Source organism: Phoxinus phoxinus (genome assembly GCF_949152265.1).
Source record: "Phoxinus phoxinus genome assembly, chromosome: 3".
In the NCBI taxonomy this organism is placed as follows: Eukaryota; Metazoa; Chordata; class Actinopteri; order Cypriniformes; family Leuciscidae; genus Phoxinus; species Phoxinus phoxinus.
The window spans coordinates 23,460,776-23,481,326 of NC_136878.1; the positions used below are offsets into that span (position 1 = coordinate 23,460,776).

General features: G+C 37.5%; 2 protein-coding genes and 1 long non-coding RNA gene across 3 annotated transcripts in view; 1 reads left to right on the forward strand and 2 right to left on the reverse strand.

The window, feature by feature from the left end:
• The window catches only part of LOC306996212, a 1,114,438-nt gene that overhangs the window by 946,590 nt on the left and 147,297 nt on the right, over nucleotides 1-20,551 (reverse strand). The gene's annotated exons all lie outside the window — the stretch shown is intronic.
• On the forward strand, nucleotides 917-7,002 carry LOC306994761 (E3 SUMO-protein ligase KIAA1586-like; the record flags this gene model as incomplete). Its single annotated transcript, XM_079605555.1, has 4 exons — nucleotides 917-1,689; nucleotides 2,978-3,052; nucleotides 3,373-3,441; nucleotides 5,020-7,002. Exons 1-4 carry the CDS (start codon nucleotides 1,630-1,632, stop codon nucleotides 7,000-7,002), a joined length of 2,187 nt encoding a protein of 728 aa, XP_079461681.1. The 5' UTR covers nucleotides 917-1,629.
• il13ra2 (interleukin 13 receptor, alpha 2) lies at nucleotides 12,393-20,504 on the reverse strand. The gene is made up of 10 exons (XM_079606211.1): nucleotides 20,231-20,504; nucleotides 18,879-18,999; nucleotides 18,239-18,390; nucleotides 17,369-17,522; nucleotides 16,044-16,164; nucleotides 14,501-14,685; nucleotides 14,180-14,331; nucleotides 13,567-13,723; nucleotides 13,104-13,206; nucleotides 12,393-12,998 (listed from the first exon to the last, which is right to left on the reverse strand). The coding sequence occupies exons 2-10, from the start codon at nucleotides 18,982-18,984 to the stop codon at nucleotides 12,899-12,901; spliced, it is 1,230 nt and encodes a 409-aa protein (XP_079462337.1). The 5' UTR covers nucleotides 18,985-18,999; nucleotides 20,231-20,504; the 3' UTR covers nucleotides 12,393-12,898.

Genomic DNA, 20,551 nt, shown 5'->3' on the forward strand with positions numbered 1-20,551 from the left:
TTCTAACCATGTTTTTATAACCATGCATTCACACTGCAATTACAACACCATAAATAATGTTATGAGATTAATGATTTACATATAATAATTTTAATATAGAAAAAATTAGATGCTAAAAAATTAGAAATTATTTTTGTTTTAATTATGAAATTAAAACCGCCAGTAAGTGGCGCCAAATCACCTCTTAATGAACGAGTCATAGAAGCATTCATTCAACTGATTCGTTCAAAACGGCAGATTCATTCTGGAACTAAGCAACTAGCTCACTGAATCACAAACATTCGTAGTTGGCATTAAATCACTATGATGTGAGAGAAACTGTGGCAAATGTCTGTGAATTTATGCACGTTAAAACATATGCATCATTAATTATCATTTGAATCTATTGACAGCCTTAAGCTACATTTGAAAACATAATTTTGAATAAAGAGGCATACTGTTTTGACCACTATTTTCTCTAGATTTAACGTTAGTCAAATTAACTAGGCCTATAAACAAGCTAGCTTACTTTTAGAGGTGGTCAATGAAGTTCGAGGTTGTAATGGTCATGTCAGATATCCATTGCCAGATGTTATGCGTACAGCAAATCAAATCTTCTTTTATGAATATGGTCAATTTGAAGTGTTTATATCCAAAATGAAACGATGCTGGGAGATGTTTTTGTATTTAGCGCGCTCACCACGCTGTTTCTGTGCTTGTGCAGCGTCACGCAACCCCGCAGAATCTGATGACTGGCGTCAATGGTTCCAACTTCCATTGCTTTCAATTTGTTCATTAATTGATGTTGCGATGATTTATATAAACGTTTATATAAAAAAATTCTCGAGTACAGTTCAAGTCAAGTCAAGTCTCGAGTCATTGTATCTCAAGTCAATATCAAGTCAAGTCATTTTCTTAATTTAGTCTTAGGCATACTGCGAAATACGGGGGGGTCCGGGGGGGCTCGACCCCCCCGATTAACCCATGAGACCCCCTGAAAGACTCAAAAGCAAAATTTGAAGGGGGTCTCAAATTTTGTAAAAAATAAAAAATAAAAATAAAAAAATGTATTGTCACTAATGGTCACTAAAATGTTTTTAAGCTCACCATGTCCAGTATTCAGAATTCAAAACATTTATTCACAATCACAAATATGTTCTATTTTTTGCCAAGCGGAGCAAGCAAGTCCTGTGCACGTAGCCTATGCAAATTAGCCATATGCGCCAATTAGAAGAAGAAGGTTGAGAAAAGTAAACATACTAAAAATGGCAAGCAAGCGAAAGCTTAACCAGAGTGTATCACTCACCCACTTTGGGTTCACAAATTTCACGTCCAAAAAGGTGGCACTCAGAGATGAAGGCCCACTCACTAACGTTACCAGAACAGAGGATTCCTCTCCCACTCAGTGAACTGAAGCCGAGTGCTTCCAACAGAGGCATAATTTCCACTGGGGACAGGGGTTTGTGTGTTTGTGTCCCCCCCCCACTTTCAAATTAGTTTGTTATGAATTTTTGACCGCACGCCGTTATCGCCACGGAGGAGCAGGAGCGAGCCTGTCGATGCGCGCGTCCGCTTCCAAGAACGTCGCGTGCACAGTGTAAACACACTGAAAGTACCGGTACTACTGAGCAGCCGGTATCGCAGTCAGTCATGAAACGCCAGCAACAGATTACTTTAATGTCTTCATGGATGAAAAAAAAGAAAGGAGATGTGAGTTGGTTGATTAGCAGTAATTTAGCTCAGGTCAGGATAATCGTATTTTCTGTCTAACGTTACACCTGTTGATGCTAGCCTGACTGACTAACGTTAACACACTGTTGCTAGGTAACCTCAGACCGTTAGCTAAACATAATGTTGCCTATACATTCTGTGTAGTGTACCATGAAAAGCATAGTCTGTCAGCAATGACAAGCAGACTGCTAGTTTATTATAGGCCTCATCTTCATAGATAAAGAAATATTTGAAATGACCCAAAAATAGATGCAGAAATATTTGTTTAAAGTCTTAATAATAAATGTTTTTCTAAACTTGGGCTATTGTTGTTCACCTACAATATTTGTTAATCTAAACTGTAATTAGGCCTACATTTTTTAATTATTATTAAATTATTATTATTAAAAACATATCTGATGACATTCGGACTGCCAATCACAGCAGAACCCCTCTCACAGGAAGACCTAACTGTGTTTTCATTACTGAATGATTCAGCGTTTTGAACGAATCAGTTGAGTCAAAGATTCAATGACCCGTTAATAAATAAATGCCTAATTCCTGAACGAATCGGCAGTTTGAACGAATCGTTTGAATAAATGACTCAATGACTCACTAATTAAGACGGTCGCCTACCGCCATCTACTGGTGGTTTAGTTTCGTGTTTAAAAGTAGCATTCTTTCCAATATTTTATATTTGCACTTTCAAAAAACATTGTAAACAATCTCATAACATTTAATGCAGTTGTAAATTGTCAGTGTAAATTAGGCTATTTAAGTTGATTGGTAACAGCCATATAGTGTCTTATTATTCTAATTTATTTTATTGATCAAATGAGAATTTAAAATGAAAGATGAATTATATATTTAAAACAATTAGGGGAAATGCCCTTAATAAAGGTTAAAATTTCATAAATATATAGATTTAAATATGTAAAAGCTGACTGAACACTGATGAGAGAATAAATAATAGCCTATTTTCATAAAAAATGTGGACAAGCAATTGTTTTACTTGGACAAGTGAATGACCAATTTATACTTGTTTGAAAGACAAGCACATGAGTTAGCCTATTTTTATACAGTATTATGGTTATGTGGCGGGCCTGAGTATAGTTTTACACATCAGCCCAGTATATTCTGTAAAGTTAGTGATACGCAGAGTCAGTGTTTTTTGCACATTAATCTGAAAATAAATGTGGCACACCCAGTTTTTCTGATGCACATCCAGAGACTTTTTTTGGCTACGCTAGTTGTCAATATGATCATAACTCAGTCGTTTTCATATCAGAGCACAGATGAGGTGGAGCTGCTTCAGAACAGAGAGGGTGAGACAGGGAGAAGCAGTAGCAGCACAATGTTACAGGTAGGTTATGTGCTGTATTGAAAGGCCAGGTGAATTTGATTTGTTGGTGATAAAAGGGAAGAAGTGTACATGATAAGTAGTGAATACAGTTCGAATATTATCAAATTAAATGTTCTTCTTGTAGGAACCAAAGTGTGTGTTTTTATTTGTTTAGAATATTTTGTTAGCGTGGTCACATCATCACATGGGCGTGGTTTCATATTATTTAGCTGCTCACTTGTGTGTTGGAAGAGAAAGAGTAGGGCCCTGATATTTTATAATATAGTTTCAGTTGTGATGAACTTTTGTTTATTTTTATTTGTGCCATGCTTTCATATCAGAGAGCAGATGAGATGGAGTTGCTGAAAGACAGGGAGGGTGAGACAGGGAGAAGCAGCTCAGAGTTTCAGGTATGTGCTGTGTAAAGGGTCAGGTAATTTATTTGAATTATGTAATCTCAGAAACAGGCTAGCATATTTTCAGATTTCATAGGAGAGACAGGGAGCAGGCGCAGGCGCAAGCGCAAGCGAAGAAGTGCAGATAGGGAAACCCAACCATGCTAACCCAAAGCTCATTGTAGTGCAGCAGCTCACTAACAAAACGCTAAGGTTCCAAGAAAAGTGGTACAGTGAATTTCCTTGGCTCCACTTCAAACCAGGAGTCAATGGAATCCTATGTTTTTTCTGTGCTCAAGCTTTTAGGCATGAAAAATCTAATTTGTCCAAGAATGCAGATCCAACATTTCTCAAAACTGGTTTCGGAAACTGGAAAAAGGCAACTCAAAAATTTGCAGCCACTGGCTTTGTATGTACACTGTGGCGCCCACTGTGCAAATCTGGTCACCCAGGCTGCTTGTACAGCGTCATCACTGACATCTGATGCCCTGGATTGGGTCCACAAGCTTGGCTGTCTGTACAAATTGTCAGGCAAATACAAAACAAAATTTGTGAATATTGGAACTGCAGCATCAGGGACTGTTAGCAACCTGCAACCCTTGTGTCAAACAAGATGGACGACCAGGACTCCAGCAATCTGGTGTGTGCTACGTCATTACGTGTGCTACTCAGCTTAGAGGACATGGCCCAAACAGATGCCTCAAACACTGGTGTGACAGCAAGAGGGCTGCTGGAGAGGTTTGGAAAAGGTACCACAGTTTTATGGCTCATTATGGCCACTGAAGTAATCCAAGAGTTGGAGTGCCTCAATTGCACACTGCAGAAGCGGATAGAAACAGTGTCTGGTATGCTCTCTGCAGCAGATTGTGAGAGGATCCCTCTGAGGGGAAAGAGAACTGAGGAAAAGTTCCAGGAGATATACAGCCACGCAACAGGGATGATTACCAAGCTAAATATTGAGCCCATAACCATGCCCCACATCCGCCGTCCACCAAAACGCTTCATGGGCAATGTCACTACTGCACACACACTACAACCCCAGAAGAACACTAGAGCTGACTTCTTCAAGGTGCTGGATACAGAGCAGGATAGTCTGAAAACACTGGCGAAGCTGGAGGAAGCCCTCCTAACTGGGGATGTAGACACTGCTGTGGTGGACCAGTATCCTGAATTAAACCAAAAATCACTGAAGGTGCAGCTGAAAATTTTTAAGCTACAATACTCATACACAACCACTTCATAGGCCGCAACTTTTCTGAGGAGTCAGTTGCCTGAAGTCCGTGGACTTTTCAACCAAGTAGAGGCACTTGTTAGACTACTTATTGTTGTTGACAACACACCAATAATTCGCATTAACAATGTAGCAGTCTGTCACATTCATAAAAGAGCCTTGCGCAAGTAAATCTCCTGAATAAAAAAAAAAACTTCTCTGAAAAGCTTTCAACACATTAAGCAAAACAAATGCGTTTATGTCGGAGAACCTTTTAAACGCATACAAACCTTAAATGACATATTGTGTCAGTACAAAAATTTTGAGTGTCTCTTATTTTCCTGTAAAGAACCACAATTGTCCCGCATTTTTCTTTTCTGCAGATGGCAACCCTAAGCACAGACTTGCCGCCTGGTTGGACAACAAAGCAGGTGGGCGAATGGAAAGACCGCAACCCTTGGCTTGACATTAAGGCAGGAAAATTGGGGTGTTTAGTGTGTAGAAAAGCAAAAACGTTGCTACTCTCAGAAAAGGGACCAGGTTTACACCTTGCAGAAGAATGGATCAATGGTGAAGTTACTAGCTCTGAAGCAAAGAGGCTACGAAAGAAGATATACAAACACAGGGACAGCCAGGCCCATGCAAGGTCAGTGGAAATAGCCCAGATGAAAGAGAAAGACACCCTCCCGAACACTTTCATTGATATACAGTCTGATTTACTCAAGAAAACCACTGTCTCGTTCAGAACAGCTTATACCGTGGCAAAGGAAAGGCTATCGTACAAAAAGCTTAACCCACTCATGACAATGCAGGAGCTAAATGGAGCCGAAGTTGGTAATATCCACAAATCTGACCATGCATGTGCAGAAATAATCAGTCACATTGCCAAGGAAATGCGCCGCAAATTTGTCTGCAATGTGAAAGAAATGGATTCACGGGTGTCAATCACAATTGATGAAAGCACCATTCATGGCAATCCCTATCTAATAATCTACGTAAGATGTGATGTCAGCGGTAAGGGGGATGTAGACAATGTTTTCCTGGATCTAGTGGAACTTGCAGATGGGGTCGATGCTAAATCCATTTATAACTCGATGATGGCGAGTCTACATAAAGCTGGAATGGATGATGACTTTTTGAAGATGCGCCTGATAAGCATTGCCACCGATGGAGCTGCGGTGCTCACAGGAAAAGCCAGTGGGCTTGTAGTTAGACTAAAAGAAAAGTTTCCGAACATGCAGTCTGTTCACTGTCTGGCGCATAGATTAGAACTGGCTGTCAAAGATGCTCTTAAAGAAGTGGCTGGCACTAATCAGTTTGAGTTCTTTATTTCAAAGTTGTACTCACTCTACAATCAGTCAACCAGGAATGCCAGATTGCTTAGAGAAGCAGCGGCCAAGCTCGACGTGGAGATCCTGAAAATAGGTCAAATTTTCACTATCAGATGGGTTGCCAGCAGCTTTAGAACAGTAAAAGCAGTATGGAAAGATTTCCCCGCACTAGCACTCCATTTCAAAACCGCCAGTGAGGACACATCACGCAATGATCTTGAGAGGCAAAAATACAAGGGACTTCTGAAGCACCTTGTTAACTCAGGATTTGTGGAAGATTTAGCTGTCATGAAAGACATCCTGCGTGAACTCCAGAGCCTGTCTCTCAAGCTGCAGAAAAGAGAAATGTCACTTGTGGATTCAAGTCTCGCCATCCAACAAACAATCGATGTTTTGACGGCCATGAAGACGACTGGTGGGGGGAAATCAACCAAGAAGGCTGAACAGTCCGTCTCATCTGGACTTTTTAAGGGAGTAGAGCTGAGTGAAGGCAGGGCGAAAATAAACAGGTCTCGGTTTCATGAATCAGTGATTGCGTCTCTAACTAAGCGATTACCGGGGTCAAATTTGGTCCTGATGCTCAAAGCTCTTGACAAGCGTTTTTGGCCAGGAGAGCAGGAGGACCTGATTTTGCATGGCGAACCAGAAGTACACAGCCTTGCAAAAGCGCTTGGAGAACCAACCAGGGAGGCCGTGGAGCAGTTTCGAGACTGGAAACTACAGGGCACTGCAATGGGGAAAACGTTGGAAAGACTGTGCATAGCAAGTCGCACGTATCTCCCTACATCAGCTGAGTGTGAACGAGGCTTTTCCACAGTTAATAACACGGCCAACCAGACACGCAACAGGTTGCGCGAAGACAGTCTGTCTTCACTCCTGTTTGTGGACCTCAACGGACCTCCTTTGGACAAATTTGACCCAGTTCCATTTGTCAGAAGCTGGATTAAAGCAGGACATCGCCTCTCTTCTTCCTGGAAACCAGGACAGCAACCACAAGTAGTCGAGCCAAGGCATCTTTGGTCTATTTTAACTTAACCCTTGAGTGTTTTCAATATGTAACATAACTGTTCATATCTGTTCTGTTACAGTTTGTTTCTGTTACGTACATTTGTAAAATTGTCTGAAAAAAAAAAGAATAAATGATAAACTCTAAAAACGTAACTTTTCTCATTGTAACATATTTTTCAGGTTTGATTGTAATCATAATGTAACATTATTGAAAAAAAATAAAAATAATTAAAAGCAAAAAATTGTCAATGCTATCCCCATAAATTAAATTTAGAAATTTGGGTCTTTTATAAAGTGAATTTTACATAAAAAAGCTGTTTTTGTATAAAAACATTTTTAAAATGTATTTATATAAATTTAAAATATTTCATTAATCCTCCAAAAACTGCACAAATGTGAAGTAAAACATATAAAAACTATTATTTTGTTACACAATTATATTGTGTTGCACATGTCTGCATTGTAATGCACAACTTTGCCTCTTCTTGTTATAAAACAACATGCATCCAAACAACTTTAGCCAATGCAACCTCCTATGTCAGTGATGCTTTACGAATACTATAGCATATCAAATTATCAAAAATTGTTACGCGTGTGTGTTGTCATGTAGGCTATATATACTGACTGTCTTCGCTTGCATGCATCCAATATTGTAATGTTATAGGCCGTCTGCATAGAGAGAAAATTTAGATCAGTATTGCGCAACAGTCGGGAGATCGGGACCCCCCCTAATATTGATGGGTAATTCGCACACTGGTCTTAGGCCCTGTCCCAAATGGCGCACTTCATGTGGACTTTCGGTCTCGTGGACTTAAAGGATGTTCACTTAAAAAAAAAAAAACTTTAGCTGATAATTTACTCACCCCCATGCCATCCAATATGTCTTTCTTTCTTCAGTCGAAAAGAAATTAAGGTTTTTGATGAAAACATTTCTCCATATAATGGACTTCAATAGGCCCCAAACGGTTCAAGGTCCAAATGACCGTTTCAGTGCAGCTTTAAACGATACCAGACGATGAATAAGGGTCTTATCTAGCGAAACGTTCGGTCATTTCAAAAATAAATAAAAAAGTTTAAGTTTTATTTAAGCACAAATGCTCACCTTGCTCTGTTCTGTGATGCGCGTTCGTGACGTCATGTAATACGCAATTACGTTGAAAAGGTCACGCACGCACTCGCGTTTCCATGAAAAGTCCAAATTTTATTTTAGGCTTTTTAATATTGTACATTTCTTATAAATTGCACTAATATTCTTCTACACAGTTTATAACATATCATTCTATATTTATATGTTAATAAGACATTATAGTTCTACAGTGTCACCTCGTCTGTTCCGCTTTTATTTTGAAAAGCGCCGTTTTTCTTCGTTTTTTTTGTGACGCTAAACTTCCTGCTACTCTCTCTTCACTATGTGGTGCTCGCGCATCGTCGGCAGAACGGTAAAAACTTGTAACCACTTTAGTTATTTATCTTGTTCGTCCATTTGAATCTTGTAAAGAAAGATTTTACATTGTGATTTTCTTTATTATTTTGTATTGCTCGTACATGTTATTTCTAAGAGCTCCGAACTGTGAGGGTGTGTCGAGCTAGAGAGCATAGCTGATGTCGGAAACTCTTAGCGCCCTTGGAGAGCGGAATGAGGTATGAAGGAAAATGTGTGGAGTGTGTAGGGCAGGCTATTATTATCAGAAAGGATTTTGTTTAAGGAAAAGAGAATGTCATTACTAAATTTGTTTATGGGTTTATTGCAGTGTCATCAATATAAAAACATATATTCTTTCTGTGAACAATTATAATATATTGTATTTCATTTAAAATAAACATGTGATATTTAATTTGTCATAAAGGCTTAAAAACATATTTCATATTGGTCATTTGGTAAAATTATTTGTATTGGGTGTAAACATGATCAATATGTGAACATGATTTATGTGCAAACTATTTGTGAAGCTACATAGAAGCATTTTGTATTTCTTCTGTTCATTCTGTAGTTTTCACGGTGTGCTCGTTGAGAGGAAGAAATAAATCGACAGCTGTTTGAAACTCTCTGAGTCTTGAGCAATATATCCAAGGGGCCGCTACAAATATTATAACACCCAGGATACGCACACGAAATGGGCATTTTAAACGATAAACTGACACAAAGACATTTGAATATGTGTATATGGTCCTCGTCCGCACATTTGTAAACACTGACTCGGTAACGTTAGTTCCGCCTACGTCAAACGTGCATCACAGAACAGAGCAAGGTGAGCATTTGTGCTTATAAAACTTAAACTTTTTTATTTATTTTTTAAATGACCGATCGTTTCACTAGATAAGACCCTTATTCATCGTCTGGTATCGTTTAAAGCTGCACTGAAACTGTCATTTGGACCTTGAACCGTTTGGGGCCTATTGAAGTTCATTTAGGGAGAATTTTTTCATCAAAAACCTTAATTTCTTTTCGATTGAAGAAAGAAAGACATGGACATCTTGGATGACATGTGGGTGAGTAAATTATCAGCAAAAGTTTTTTTTTTTAAAGTGAACTAATCCTTTAAATTGTGCGTGCTCGCTGAGTCTACGAGTCCGTCGGCCGTCCCATTCATCATTTTAACGCTCTGAAGTGTGTTCAGCAGCGCTCCCTTTGTACCCTTGAAGCGGTCTTCCGCGAAGCCCGCATGGATGCAGGCTTCACACACTTTAACTACCCAGGAATCATTGCGAAAGGCCAATCAGACAATGGATGGATGGAGCTTTCGCTCACGGACTGTTAACATGGCTGAGAAGAAAATATTTAAGTGTAAATATCATTATGGTTTGTAATGACCTAGGTGTACATTTTACCAGTTGTTACCTACAGTTTATAGTTTATATTAACATTATAGTCATCAACCAGTGGTTGATGTCTCAAACTTAAATATAAATATATCGCTAGAAAATCGCAACTTTTCATTTTCTGTCGGTCTTAGTAAACGATAGAACTACAGAAGAGTCAAGTTTTAAATAGGAAAAATATCGAAACTCTTTGGACATTTTTTTGAGAGAGATGCTAATGCTAATGGTCTTATCAGATTCAATGATCTATGCTAAGCTATGCTAAAAGTGCTACCGCCAGACCTGGAGATCGGCTGAATGGATTTGAAAACTGTAAAACTCAACTGTTTAACTCTTGGGGAGTTGGAAAATGAGCCTATTCCCCCCCCCCCCCCAAAAAAAGTGGAGTGTTTCTTTAACATAAGTTGTTTGGGATATCACATTCGAAATACCTCCGCTGTGCAGGAGATGCGAATGCGTCATCTTCATGTCTGGAGATGTTGGTAGGCCTAATGTTGGGGTTAATTGAGGGTGATTGGGACACTTTGCCTTTGAGATGACTCCCAATACACCTGAATTCACATACACCTTGAATTCACACACCTGCTCTGGTATCTCATTTTGAGGATAATTTTTTTAATGTTGTGCTCATGACTCACATTATCCACGATGAGTGTAATATGACATTCACACTGGATGGCTCACCTTCCACTCATCTTGAGTCACCATTTAATTTCTTTGTCTTCTTTCTGATGAATGGCCACCCACATATGCATGTGGCTGACCTGACGTGCTTGCTGGAGGTCAAGGTTGATGTGCAGCTTTACTTGGAAATGTTTATTTTGCTTATTCCAGTAAATACTTTAGCTCTAGGACGGTGAACCACAACGTTGATATGTGAGATTGTTGGATGAAAGATTTACAGTATTATAATGATCTTTATCAATTCAAGTTCATCATTAGTTTGGGTGATGCCTGAATATGAACCAAATGAACCATTTAGTTTGTGTACTGCTTCACTGATAATGTTTACTTTGACATGCTGCCTGCATTAAAAAAATTCATCAGCCAAGGGGAAAAAAAAACATTCTTAGATCAGAAAATAGTGGTGTAAAGAATGACAGTTTAAGATCGGTCTCTAATTCTATCAATGAATGAGACTAGTCCAAATAAAGATCTGTTCCACCACTCAATGGTCAACAAATAATAGTTATTTTGCCAAAACCATAAAGAGTTCAAAGAAAAAGTCATTACCAATAGGAAGATTGGGATGATGATTGAAGTTACCTGAAGGACATTTTATAAGAACAGATTTAAAAAAAGATATAGCTTATAGACATCCCACATACAGCAACATATGGTAATTTGGAATAGGCCAGAAATAAAAATTATATCGATATATAATATATAAAAATTATTATAAAATTATAATCAGCAGCCATATCACCCTGTAGCCCAAGACCGGTTGCCCACTGAAGCTAAGCAGGGCTGAGTTGGTTAGTACCTGGATGGGAGACTCCAGGGAAATCCAGGTTGCTGCTGTTAGAGGTGTTTGTGAGGCCAGCAGGGGGTGCTCACCCTTTGGTCTGTGTGGGTCCTAACACCCCAGTGTAGTGACGGGGACACTATACTGCCAAAAGAGCGCCGTCCTTCGGATGAGGTCCTGACTCGGTCATTAAAAAAATCCTAGGATGTCCTTCGAAAAAGAGTAGGGGTGTAACCCCCGCATCCTGGCCAAAATATGCCCAGTGGCCTCTGTCCATCATGGCCTCCAAATCATCCCCATATATACTGATTGGCTTCATCACGGTCTCCTCTCCACCAGTAAGCTGGTGTGTGGTGGGCGTTCTGGCGCACTATGGCTGCCGTCGCATCATCCAAGTGGATGCCGCACATTGGTGGTGGTTGAGGAGATTCCCCCTTCTATGTAAAGCGCTTTGAGGTCTCAGAAAAAGCGCTATATAAATGTAATTAATTATTATTATTATATCTATCATTTACTTGCCTTCAATCAGAACACAAAAGAAGCTATTTTGAACAATATTTCAATAGGTTTTGTTTTGTCCATCCAATAAATGTCAATGGGGTCCAAAACAACATATTTGAATAGGAAAAAAACTCATTATACCCAATATGATGTTCCACAGAAAAATACAGGTTTGGATGTAGGCTAACAACATTAGGGTGAGTAAATTACAGATTTTTTTTTTTTTCCAGATCTATCTCTTTAACGACTTCTTGGTGCAAGATGTCAATATTAAATCAAGAGGTTTACAATTGAAGGATGGTAACTGAATAACTGTGGAACATTCTCAAAACAACACTGACAAAGCTTTCTTTGAATACAGTGACACTGTCTTTATTGCATGCAGTACATAATTTGTACAATATACTGTGTAATGTCATGACCCAAACATCATCATTCCAGTCACCACACTCACTAGACTTAGTCAGCTCAGGAAGTGATGACCACCAGGAAGGGCTGTAATCGATTAGGAAGTGAACAATAATTAAATTGTTTTGTAATTGCATATATGTGTGTGCACTGCATTATCTGTGGGTATTTTACAGACTTCTTGTTGATTGTATTATAAAAATGTAAACAAACAGATCATAAATTCAAGAAAATGTTATTTTAATAATGTATTTGAAAGTTTGGACTTTTTTTCCAAAGTGTATGAATACTCTTACTCATTCTTCATGATGTAATCATCGGTAAAATAACCTAAAATATAAAAAAGTAATATCCAGGTAAAACGGCGAAAAAGCTCATAGAAAAATAAAGACTAGGCAAAACTGGCAAGGTCATTGGCATTTGAAAAATCTTTGAGTAACTTTAAGTAACACATTATATGTGTGTGTAAACACATCAGGCAACATAGCGGCTTGGTAAACAAACAAAGTGGCACATATACATTCAGTTCAGTGCTGTGGTTCATTCAGGTCCACATGTTTTTTCCACAAGATTATTGGTCCTAATAGCTATCACTTTAAATGCACTAGAAGGTAAACTCTGAAAGGGCGTTGAAGTCTCACTCCTCGTGTTTATTTCTCAGAGTGGTGAACTTTTAGTGCAGTCTAGAACTGCTGAATGGCAATGCAGCATAGCAGGTTATAGGGAGCATCACTTGAAAATGGGGCTGAGGATTGTGGGCATGGTCTCATTGACCTTCTGCTTGTACAAAGTGTATAGGGCATCCTTCTTGCTGCTCTTTTTTATGCAGCTGTGGGGACAGAAATGGGTTTTAGATTCAATCAAGGAAGAATAAACCTATCAAAGAATCTGTATGCGCATTTATTTATGTATTCACTATTTGCTGTATACTTACATCTTCTTTAATATCCATAATGAAAGACAGAGGATGATCACTCCAGCAATACCAATAACAACCAGGCCAACCAGACGGAGATTATTCAAAGTTTCCTTCTCTTCTGATAGTGGCAGTAAGAAAAAAACATATGATAAAAACCAACTTGTAGTAGTGTAAAATGCAAAGGACTATTTACAACCTTAGGATACTTTCTACTGTCTTTAAATCTTAGGACCTACATTTGTTTTCTTAATCATACATATTTTCAAAAGCTTAAAAGAGCGAGAAACAAAAGCTTAAATCGAGACACAATAACTGTCTTTGAATAATCACAAAAAAAATTCAACTATGAATTTTAAAATAAACAAATGACAGATTTTATATATAAATAATATATAATTTGTCCCAGATGCTTGATTACTTCTTTGCTTTGACTTCTCAGCATAATATGCATAAAACTGCAAAAATCAATAAGTCTAACCTGTACACTGTGTTTGGCTCCAGTCACTCCAGAATCCTCCATCAGCGCAGTACATGTTCACCTTTGACCTGACTTGAAAACAAGTTTTCTTACTTTCTGCTTCTCTCCGGATGTCATAAGATGTGTCCAGAACTACATTTTCTAGAACCTTCCTTTGCTGAAGGGGAAATAAAGATAACATGAGCTTTGACAGGCTGGATTCCTTTTTTCTTCTTCTTCTTCTTTTTCTTTTGTTTGATTTGGCATACAACCTAAATCAAATCTTGGTTTAATGCTGAATGCCAAGATTCAGAATAAAATACAATTGATTGGCAGTTGTAAATGGCGACAAGTGTTGTTTACAAGTTACTAGATGTTACAAAGTAATAGAACCACTTTGAAAAAAATATCAGCAGTGTTCCCCCTTTCTGTTCCTGAAGGCATTTTAGATGCATCACTTATCAAATACATCTGATTCTTATCAGCTCATTGGTAGACTATATTCTGTAATATCAATCAAATATGAGACACCTAAAATATGTACCAACAAGCACACATTTGTTTATGAATAGAACCGAGAATTTTAATCATCAAATGACGATGAGAAGAAAAGAAGATAGAAGGATCGTGATACCTGCTGTTCTTTGTCATTTGCCATCAGAGTGCTCCTCTCGATCTCATATTCCAAGCAGTGTTCTGGCACCAGACCACTAGGTGGCGACCAATCTAACTTCAACAGTCCATCAATCTCTGAGATGTGCACAGAGGATACCACAGCTGGTTTCACTGCAGTGGGAAAGAAAGAGAGAAGCAAATGAGGAAGATGTTCTTTAATGCACTTCACTGTTGAGTCAGATCAGGTGCTCATTCTGTATGTCTCCCCAGTTAGCTGAATTTGCAATATATACACTCATATTGAGAATTTTTTCTGTCAGGCATAAAACAGTGTATTTACCATGGTTTTGGACTTCAATAGAGAAGTAGGCTGTTCTCAGACTTCCTGCTGGAGAGGATCCATTTACACACATATTAAACTTGGAGAACTCTAAGAGTGATTTTCGAGGTATCCTGCATCCTCTCCGAACCTCTGATAATATGATGTATTCTGGACATTCCTGTGTTTCAGTCATTTCCCTGTGCCTGGAAAAACATACACACATACTCATCATTCAAAAATGTGGGATATAATGAAAACTTTTTAGTTTTTTTTGTGCATTATTAGATATCTTAGAAGAGAAATTATGTAATTTAAATTATGACTATATTCAGGTTAGATTAATTTACACAACAACAATGTACTAAAAATGGAAATGTTTTCCTTTGCATTTTTCGCATACAGGTGCAACTTTGTCAAAACAATCCCCGTCCACACGGATCCGCGACAACGACTAATAACGCTGTAGCCTATTATGCATGCCAGGCCAGTAATTGGCGGGGGTTACTTTACTATGCACCTAGAGTTCAACAGCTCCTGCACACTTTTTCAGTAGTGGTTGCGGAAGTATTTTTTCCATTCATTTTTCCCATTGGGATTTTAAAAAGCCTTTGTTAAAGAGTTAAAAAGACATCAGCTACGAGGTGAATCAGAACATTACAAACTTTGATTTGAAGCAAAAAAAGTTTTTGAAAATCAGACAAAATGACAAAGGTACAAGACTGTGTACTTAACGGTTTTAGTGAGGGAAAGAACTACAATCCCATGAAGCATTGCGAAAAGCATAATCGAAATAAAAATGGAGAAAAACAACTAATGTAAATTATAAAACAACTAATTTACAAATGTTGATCATATATATATATATATATATATATATATATATATATGATCATAAAATAATATATTCTGTTTATTGCAAATTATGCATATATATATAGGCCTACATTGAGAGCTTATCGTCTCGATTACATAATTTGCAGTGCTTCATCGGATGGGTGGAGCTATTTCGACACTGGTTGGTGTAATTTGTCTGTACAGTAAATGAATGACCAAAACGTATAAAAAGTTTCCAGGTTTTAAATGAAAACGGTGTCATGTAAATGGCCCCTCAGAGTATGAGTTATAAATGTTATAATTGGTATTTTGGCATCAAATTGAAGATTCTGTTGTATTGCGACCTGTTAAACAAGTTCACAGAAAGAACAAAACAGCTAAGCAGTCCTGTCTTGACCTGTAGTGCAGTAGAATGTGCTTAGATCCTAAAGGTTAATCCATGACCACAACCAAATTAGCTTATGTTGATCTTTGCCAAATTCAAATGTATGTGTAGCATGGCACTTCATTTGGTATTCTATGGAACAGATAAAACAGCAGAAGCTTTTGCATTAGAACACTGAAGGCTTTAAGTTCTCTCAAATACAAATAATTCCAAGTAAAATGACTTGTGCTTCAACCTGTCCTCATCTCTCCCTGCGGCACATGGCAACAACTTTTACTGCATCTGTGAAACTGGAATATATTAATGGTTTAATGTAAGCAACATTCCCACCGAAGTGCTCACCAGTAATAGAGGTAGTGCTGTGAATTTGGAGGCTGGACAGGTCCTGAATCCCAGGTGCATTCCATGTACTCCTTCCCATAGTAGATACAATGGAAGTCTCTTATTTTTGATCCTGCCACACCTGGGACAAAACCACAGTTGAGAACATGTTTAGGTAAAGGAGAAGAATCAAAATAGAAAGCAAGGCCATCACATCTCAGGTGAATTTCTGGTGGCACTGCTGTATGAATATAATATAAAAATAGAGTAAGCCATTTCAAATAAGACACAAAGACAATTTAATAAACACTTAGTGCTCCATTCAGATTTTGCACTAAGGACTCCTACTTATCCTTAATACTCACTTGTGATTGGAATTGACTCATGTAATTTCATTGAATATTAATATATTTTAAATGTTACTGTTTTATAACAGTATGGATAACCTTTGAATGACAATTCTGCCTAGAATTGAATAATATACCATGATTTCCTCAAACTCTATTTTTTGTTTGACCAATTTCTTAGAAAGACTCAAATCCAAATGATGTAACCGCTGTTTCACCCCTCAAAAGCATTTTGTTTTGTAAACAAGACATAAGTAGTGGATTCCAGATGGCTGTGTTTAGACTAGGTTTTTTTTTTTTTTTTTTTTTGCTTATGCAATAACGTTTAGATTAAAAAGGCTGCATGGGAACACAGAAGTGGAAAATATTCACCTGCATTAGATGGTTACAATTTCATACAATTATTTATGTTTCAACTATAAATGTCTAAAAGTCTGAAGAATTACGCCAACACAAAGAAGCCAACGTAAACTTGCTTTGTTGATTATTCCTGTGGAGTCTGTCTGACTGACCTTTTTTATTCCTAGAATGTGTTATTTTTGTATATTTGGAGCTTACAATCAGATACTCAAACAAAACAGTTTTAATTTAAAGATAGCTACGATTGATGAAATACAATTTTTTTTTACCGCCAGCTGTGAATAATAATTTCGCAAGCGAAAGTGTCAATATCAGGGATCGCACAGATAAAATGAATAGTAACTCAACTGGTCATGTGATCTCAAGCACAACGAAGAAACCCGCTACATATCAAGCTGCTTTTATACAGGGGTCCTTAATGAGAGCTTTTTACATGATTTTTAACACATTTTTTAAAATACAATTTTTAGAGGTAAAATTATTTTAATAAATGACAGTGCATAATTAAAAGAAGCTACAAAGCAATATGATGATTATGATCAGTTTTAAGTTCTATTCCCTGCCAGAACAATAAAGGATGCATAGCGGGTCTTTGCTCTTGTTCGCTTCAGTGAGGTAGAATAGTTTTTAAACCTTTACCTGTAGGTTCAGGTGTGAACACCCTCTCTGTCTCCTCCCCTTGGACCTCTGTCCCATTGGTGCAGGCGCACTTTAACACAGTGAGCATTCTCACCATGACTGGTTTCTCAAGGTCAAACTGGGCAGCATAAGTCAGCTTGACGGTTCGGACACTCTGTACAACACAAAAAGAGGGCAGTTTTGAGTCACAAATAATATATTTAAGGATGTTAACACAAGACATGACAACACATATGTCTCTCCTGAACATAAGTATACCCGCAGGGAGAGTGGTTACATTAAATAAAAAACGGATTTTTGGCTCAGACATAAAGGAGTTTCAGACGGAATTTTCAGGAGTTCCATGGAACAAGTTTAACAAATGAACCTTTATGTTCACTGAACCGCAAGTTATGAAATGAGAGTTGGCTTTGAAACTAGCCTTGCCCTTATCGTTTTTTAGATTAAAGCTTTAAATGCAATTTACAAATTGAGTTTGCTTTCAAAACAAAGTTTTGTCATGGGTATTTAGTCAGGCCCAATGATACAGTGAGTAACAAGTATACAAGGTTCAGTAGACTTGATTGAAATGGCTGATATTACTGCATGTCACAATAACGATGAAATAGAGCAGTTTTCTCCAGCAGGACTGAGCACAGCTTTAGTAAAACAGTCACAAAACTATCAGGTCCACAACGTTTTCACGGTAATACAAAAAGAAAAAAAAGAAACATTTTAGAGCGTAAAATTATTTTAAAACATTTATAAATGACAAGTGAAGCATGCATGACGTGTGAAATACACTTGTGCTGGCAAGGCCCGAAAAGTAAATGTTTACTTGCTGAAAGGAAAATAAACGAGTGTGTTCTGCTGATTCTCAAGGACTCTTACCCTCCATCGTTCCTCGTAGGTGTCATAGTATCGGAGTTGGTATCGTACTGTGCAACCTGTAAGGTTCTGAAGGCTGGCTGGTCGAGTCCAGTGAATACTGAGGTAACCCAGGAAGCCAGAGTCTGTCATCTCAATATTGGCAGGTGGATCCACTGTGGAAAATGTATATATGTCTATGAACAATGTTGTTTCCCTTTTATAACACTTGGCTTGAAGACAGACCAAGCACTTGCAGCAAACATCTACATAGTTGTAATTCTGAACTCAAGAGGATACTATCGCATGAGTCAAACTGTTTTGTGTGCATGGCATGAGGACGAACAGTTGTGAAATCCAGTGAATTCAGCCTATTTATCATTGATCTGTGACACAACGTCATGCTGAAATGTCTATCTACCCAGTCATAAAGTTAGGCAATCAGGGAACGGATGTAAAAGGAAACATGAACAATATAACAAATGTTGAAGACATAGATTTGAGAAATATCAAATAAGTGAACTATTTGCTCAGTATTAGTTTACCTACTAAAGCTTTGATAAATGTTATGTTCATACAAATACAGACTGTCTTGTATTTGATCTGATTCAAGAGAAGAAGCAGACGTCACAATCGTTTCATTGGAATCAGCCAGGAAACTTACCCGCCTCTCCGCAGGCTACGACCTCTGTTGTGGAGACAGGTTCCTGAGTCAGCAAAAGCAGAGTAAATGCAGAGAGCCATACAGGAACCTTATTCGGCAGCAACATGTTCTTTATCTGTGTCTAGAGAGGGATAAAGCATCGAACATGAACAGCAGTTATCTCTCTTCACACTTGTTTGAACTACTTTTCAAGATGACAGAATGTTTCTGTGAGCTGAATTATGATAAAACAGTGCATTGCTCTTTAATAGGGAAGCGTTTAAATCACCCACACAGTCAGCTATCTTTTTCCCCCATGCAGTTTGAAAATGAGTAAAAGTTCACACACATTAAATGCTCACGCATAAGGTGTGGCCCCTGTGTTTGATATTAGATGAGTTAATAGTCTGCTCAATCATGTCAGGCATCTTAACCCTAAAACTGCGGTTCTGCATCACAGTGTATTAGTTCTCAGCCTTAAATTGAGTTCTACAAAACATGAAAGAAGATATTTTGAAAAATGTTGGTAACTAAACAGTTGCGCTGTACATTGACTTTCAGTGTATGGACAGAAAAATAACATTTTCAAATAATCTTCTTTAATGTTGCACAAAAGAAGAAGAAAAAGTCAAATTTTACTCATAATTGCAGGTTATTTTTGGGTGAACTAACCCCTTAACACATTCACAAATATAATTTTATATATAAATATATTGTATATATATAAATATATTGTATAAATAGAAGGGAAAGCAAATTATAAACCATATTAATTCAGCATATCAATGGAACATACATAAAAAAAATGTTGATATGTAATTAGAAACATGTTGATGTTACGTAAACATAAAATATATATATTTTTTGTTATACATTGATATACGCAAATAGTACAATATTATATAAATGATTATTTAATAATTTCTTTATATTTTCAAAATTAAAAGATGTTAATTAAAAAAAATATTGATCAGAGAACTAGAGTAAAAATATAATTGTGTCATAGTTATATGTTCTGTTACTCTGTATTCTTTTTTAGGAGCTCTGGTCTTTGAATAAATATACACATTGAATTTAATATATTTGCCTTATATGCCTAATGTGTTAAAATACAGGCTGCTATTTCGATTTTAACTCAAATATTTACAATAAATGTAGATATCTGCACACACAAAAACAAGTATATAGTTAAAGAGTGAATTCAGATAAATTAGTCCACTTAAACTAAATGCAGCCTATTTAAATAAAGTAGGTACAGAGAAGTTGTAAAGTAATAAAGGTGCTGAGAAGTGGAAAGTCAAAATATCCATATACGACGAACAAAAAGCTACTACAGTAGGCTACACAATATTAGAAGAAACAAATATACTCACGGTCACTGTCCTGTGATAGAAACTCCTGATGGTATGAGCTCATATAGTTGCCTTAGGATGGACTGAATGAAAACTGAATGAAATCATCTCATGGTTCTTAAATTTTGTAGGAACAGCGCTCTCTAGTGTGACTCATTCATTGTGCGTCTGCGCGCGCGCGTGTAGAATCACACGGCTATTTACAGACGGTCTAGTTGTATATAGTTACAGTTTTTGTTTCTTGAACAGCATAGGCTACATACCACAATTTTACAGCATTGCAATTGATACCGGTGAAAGTTGATAAACTACTTGTGGTTTTGAACGGGTTGAACAGTTTGT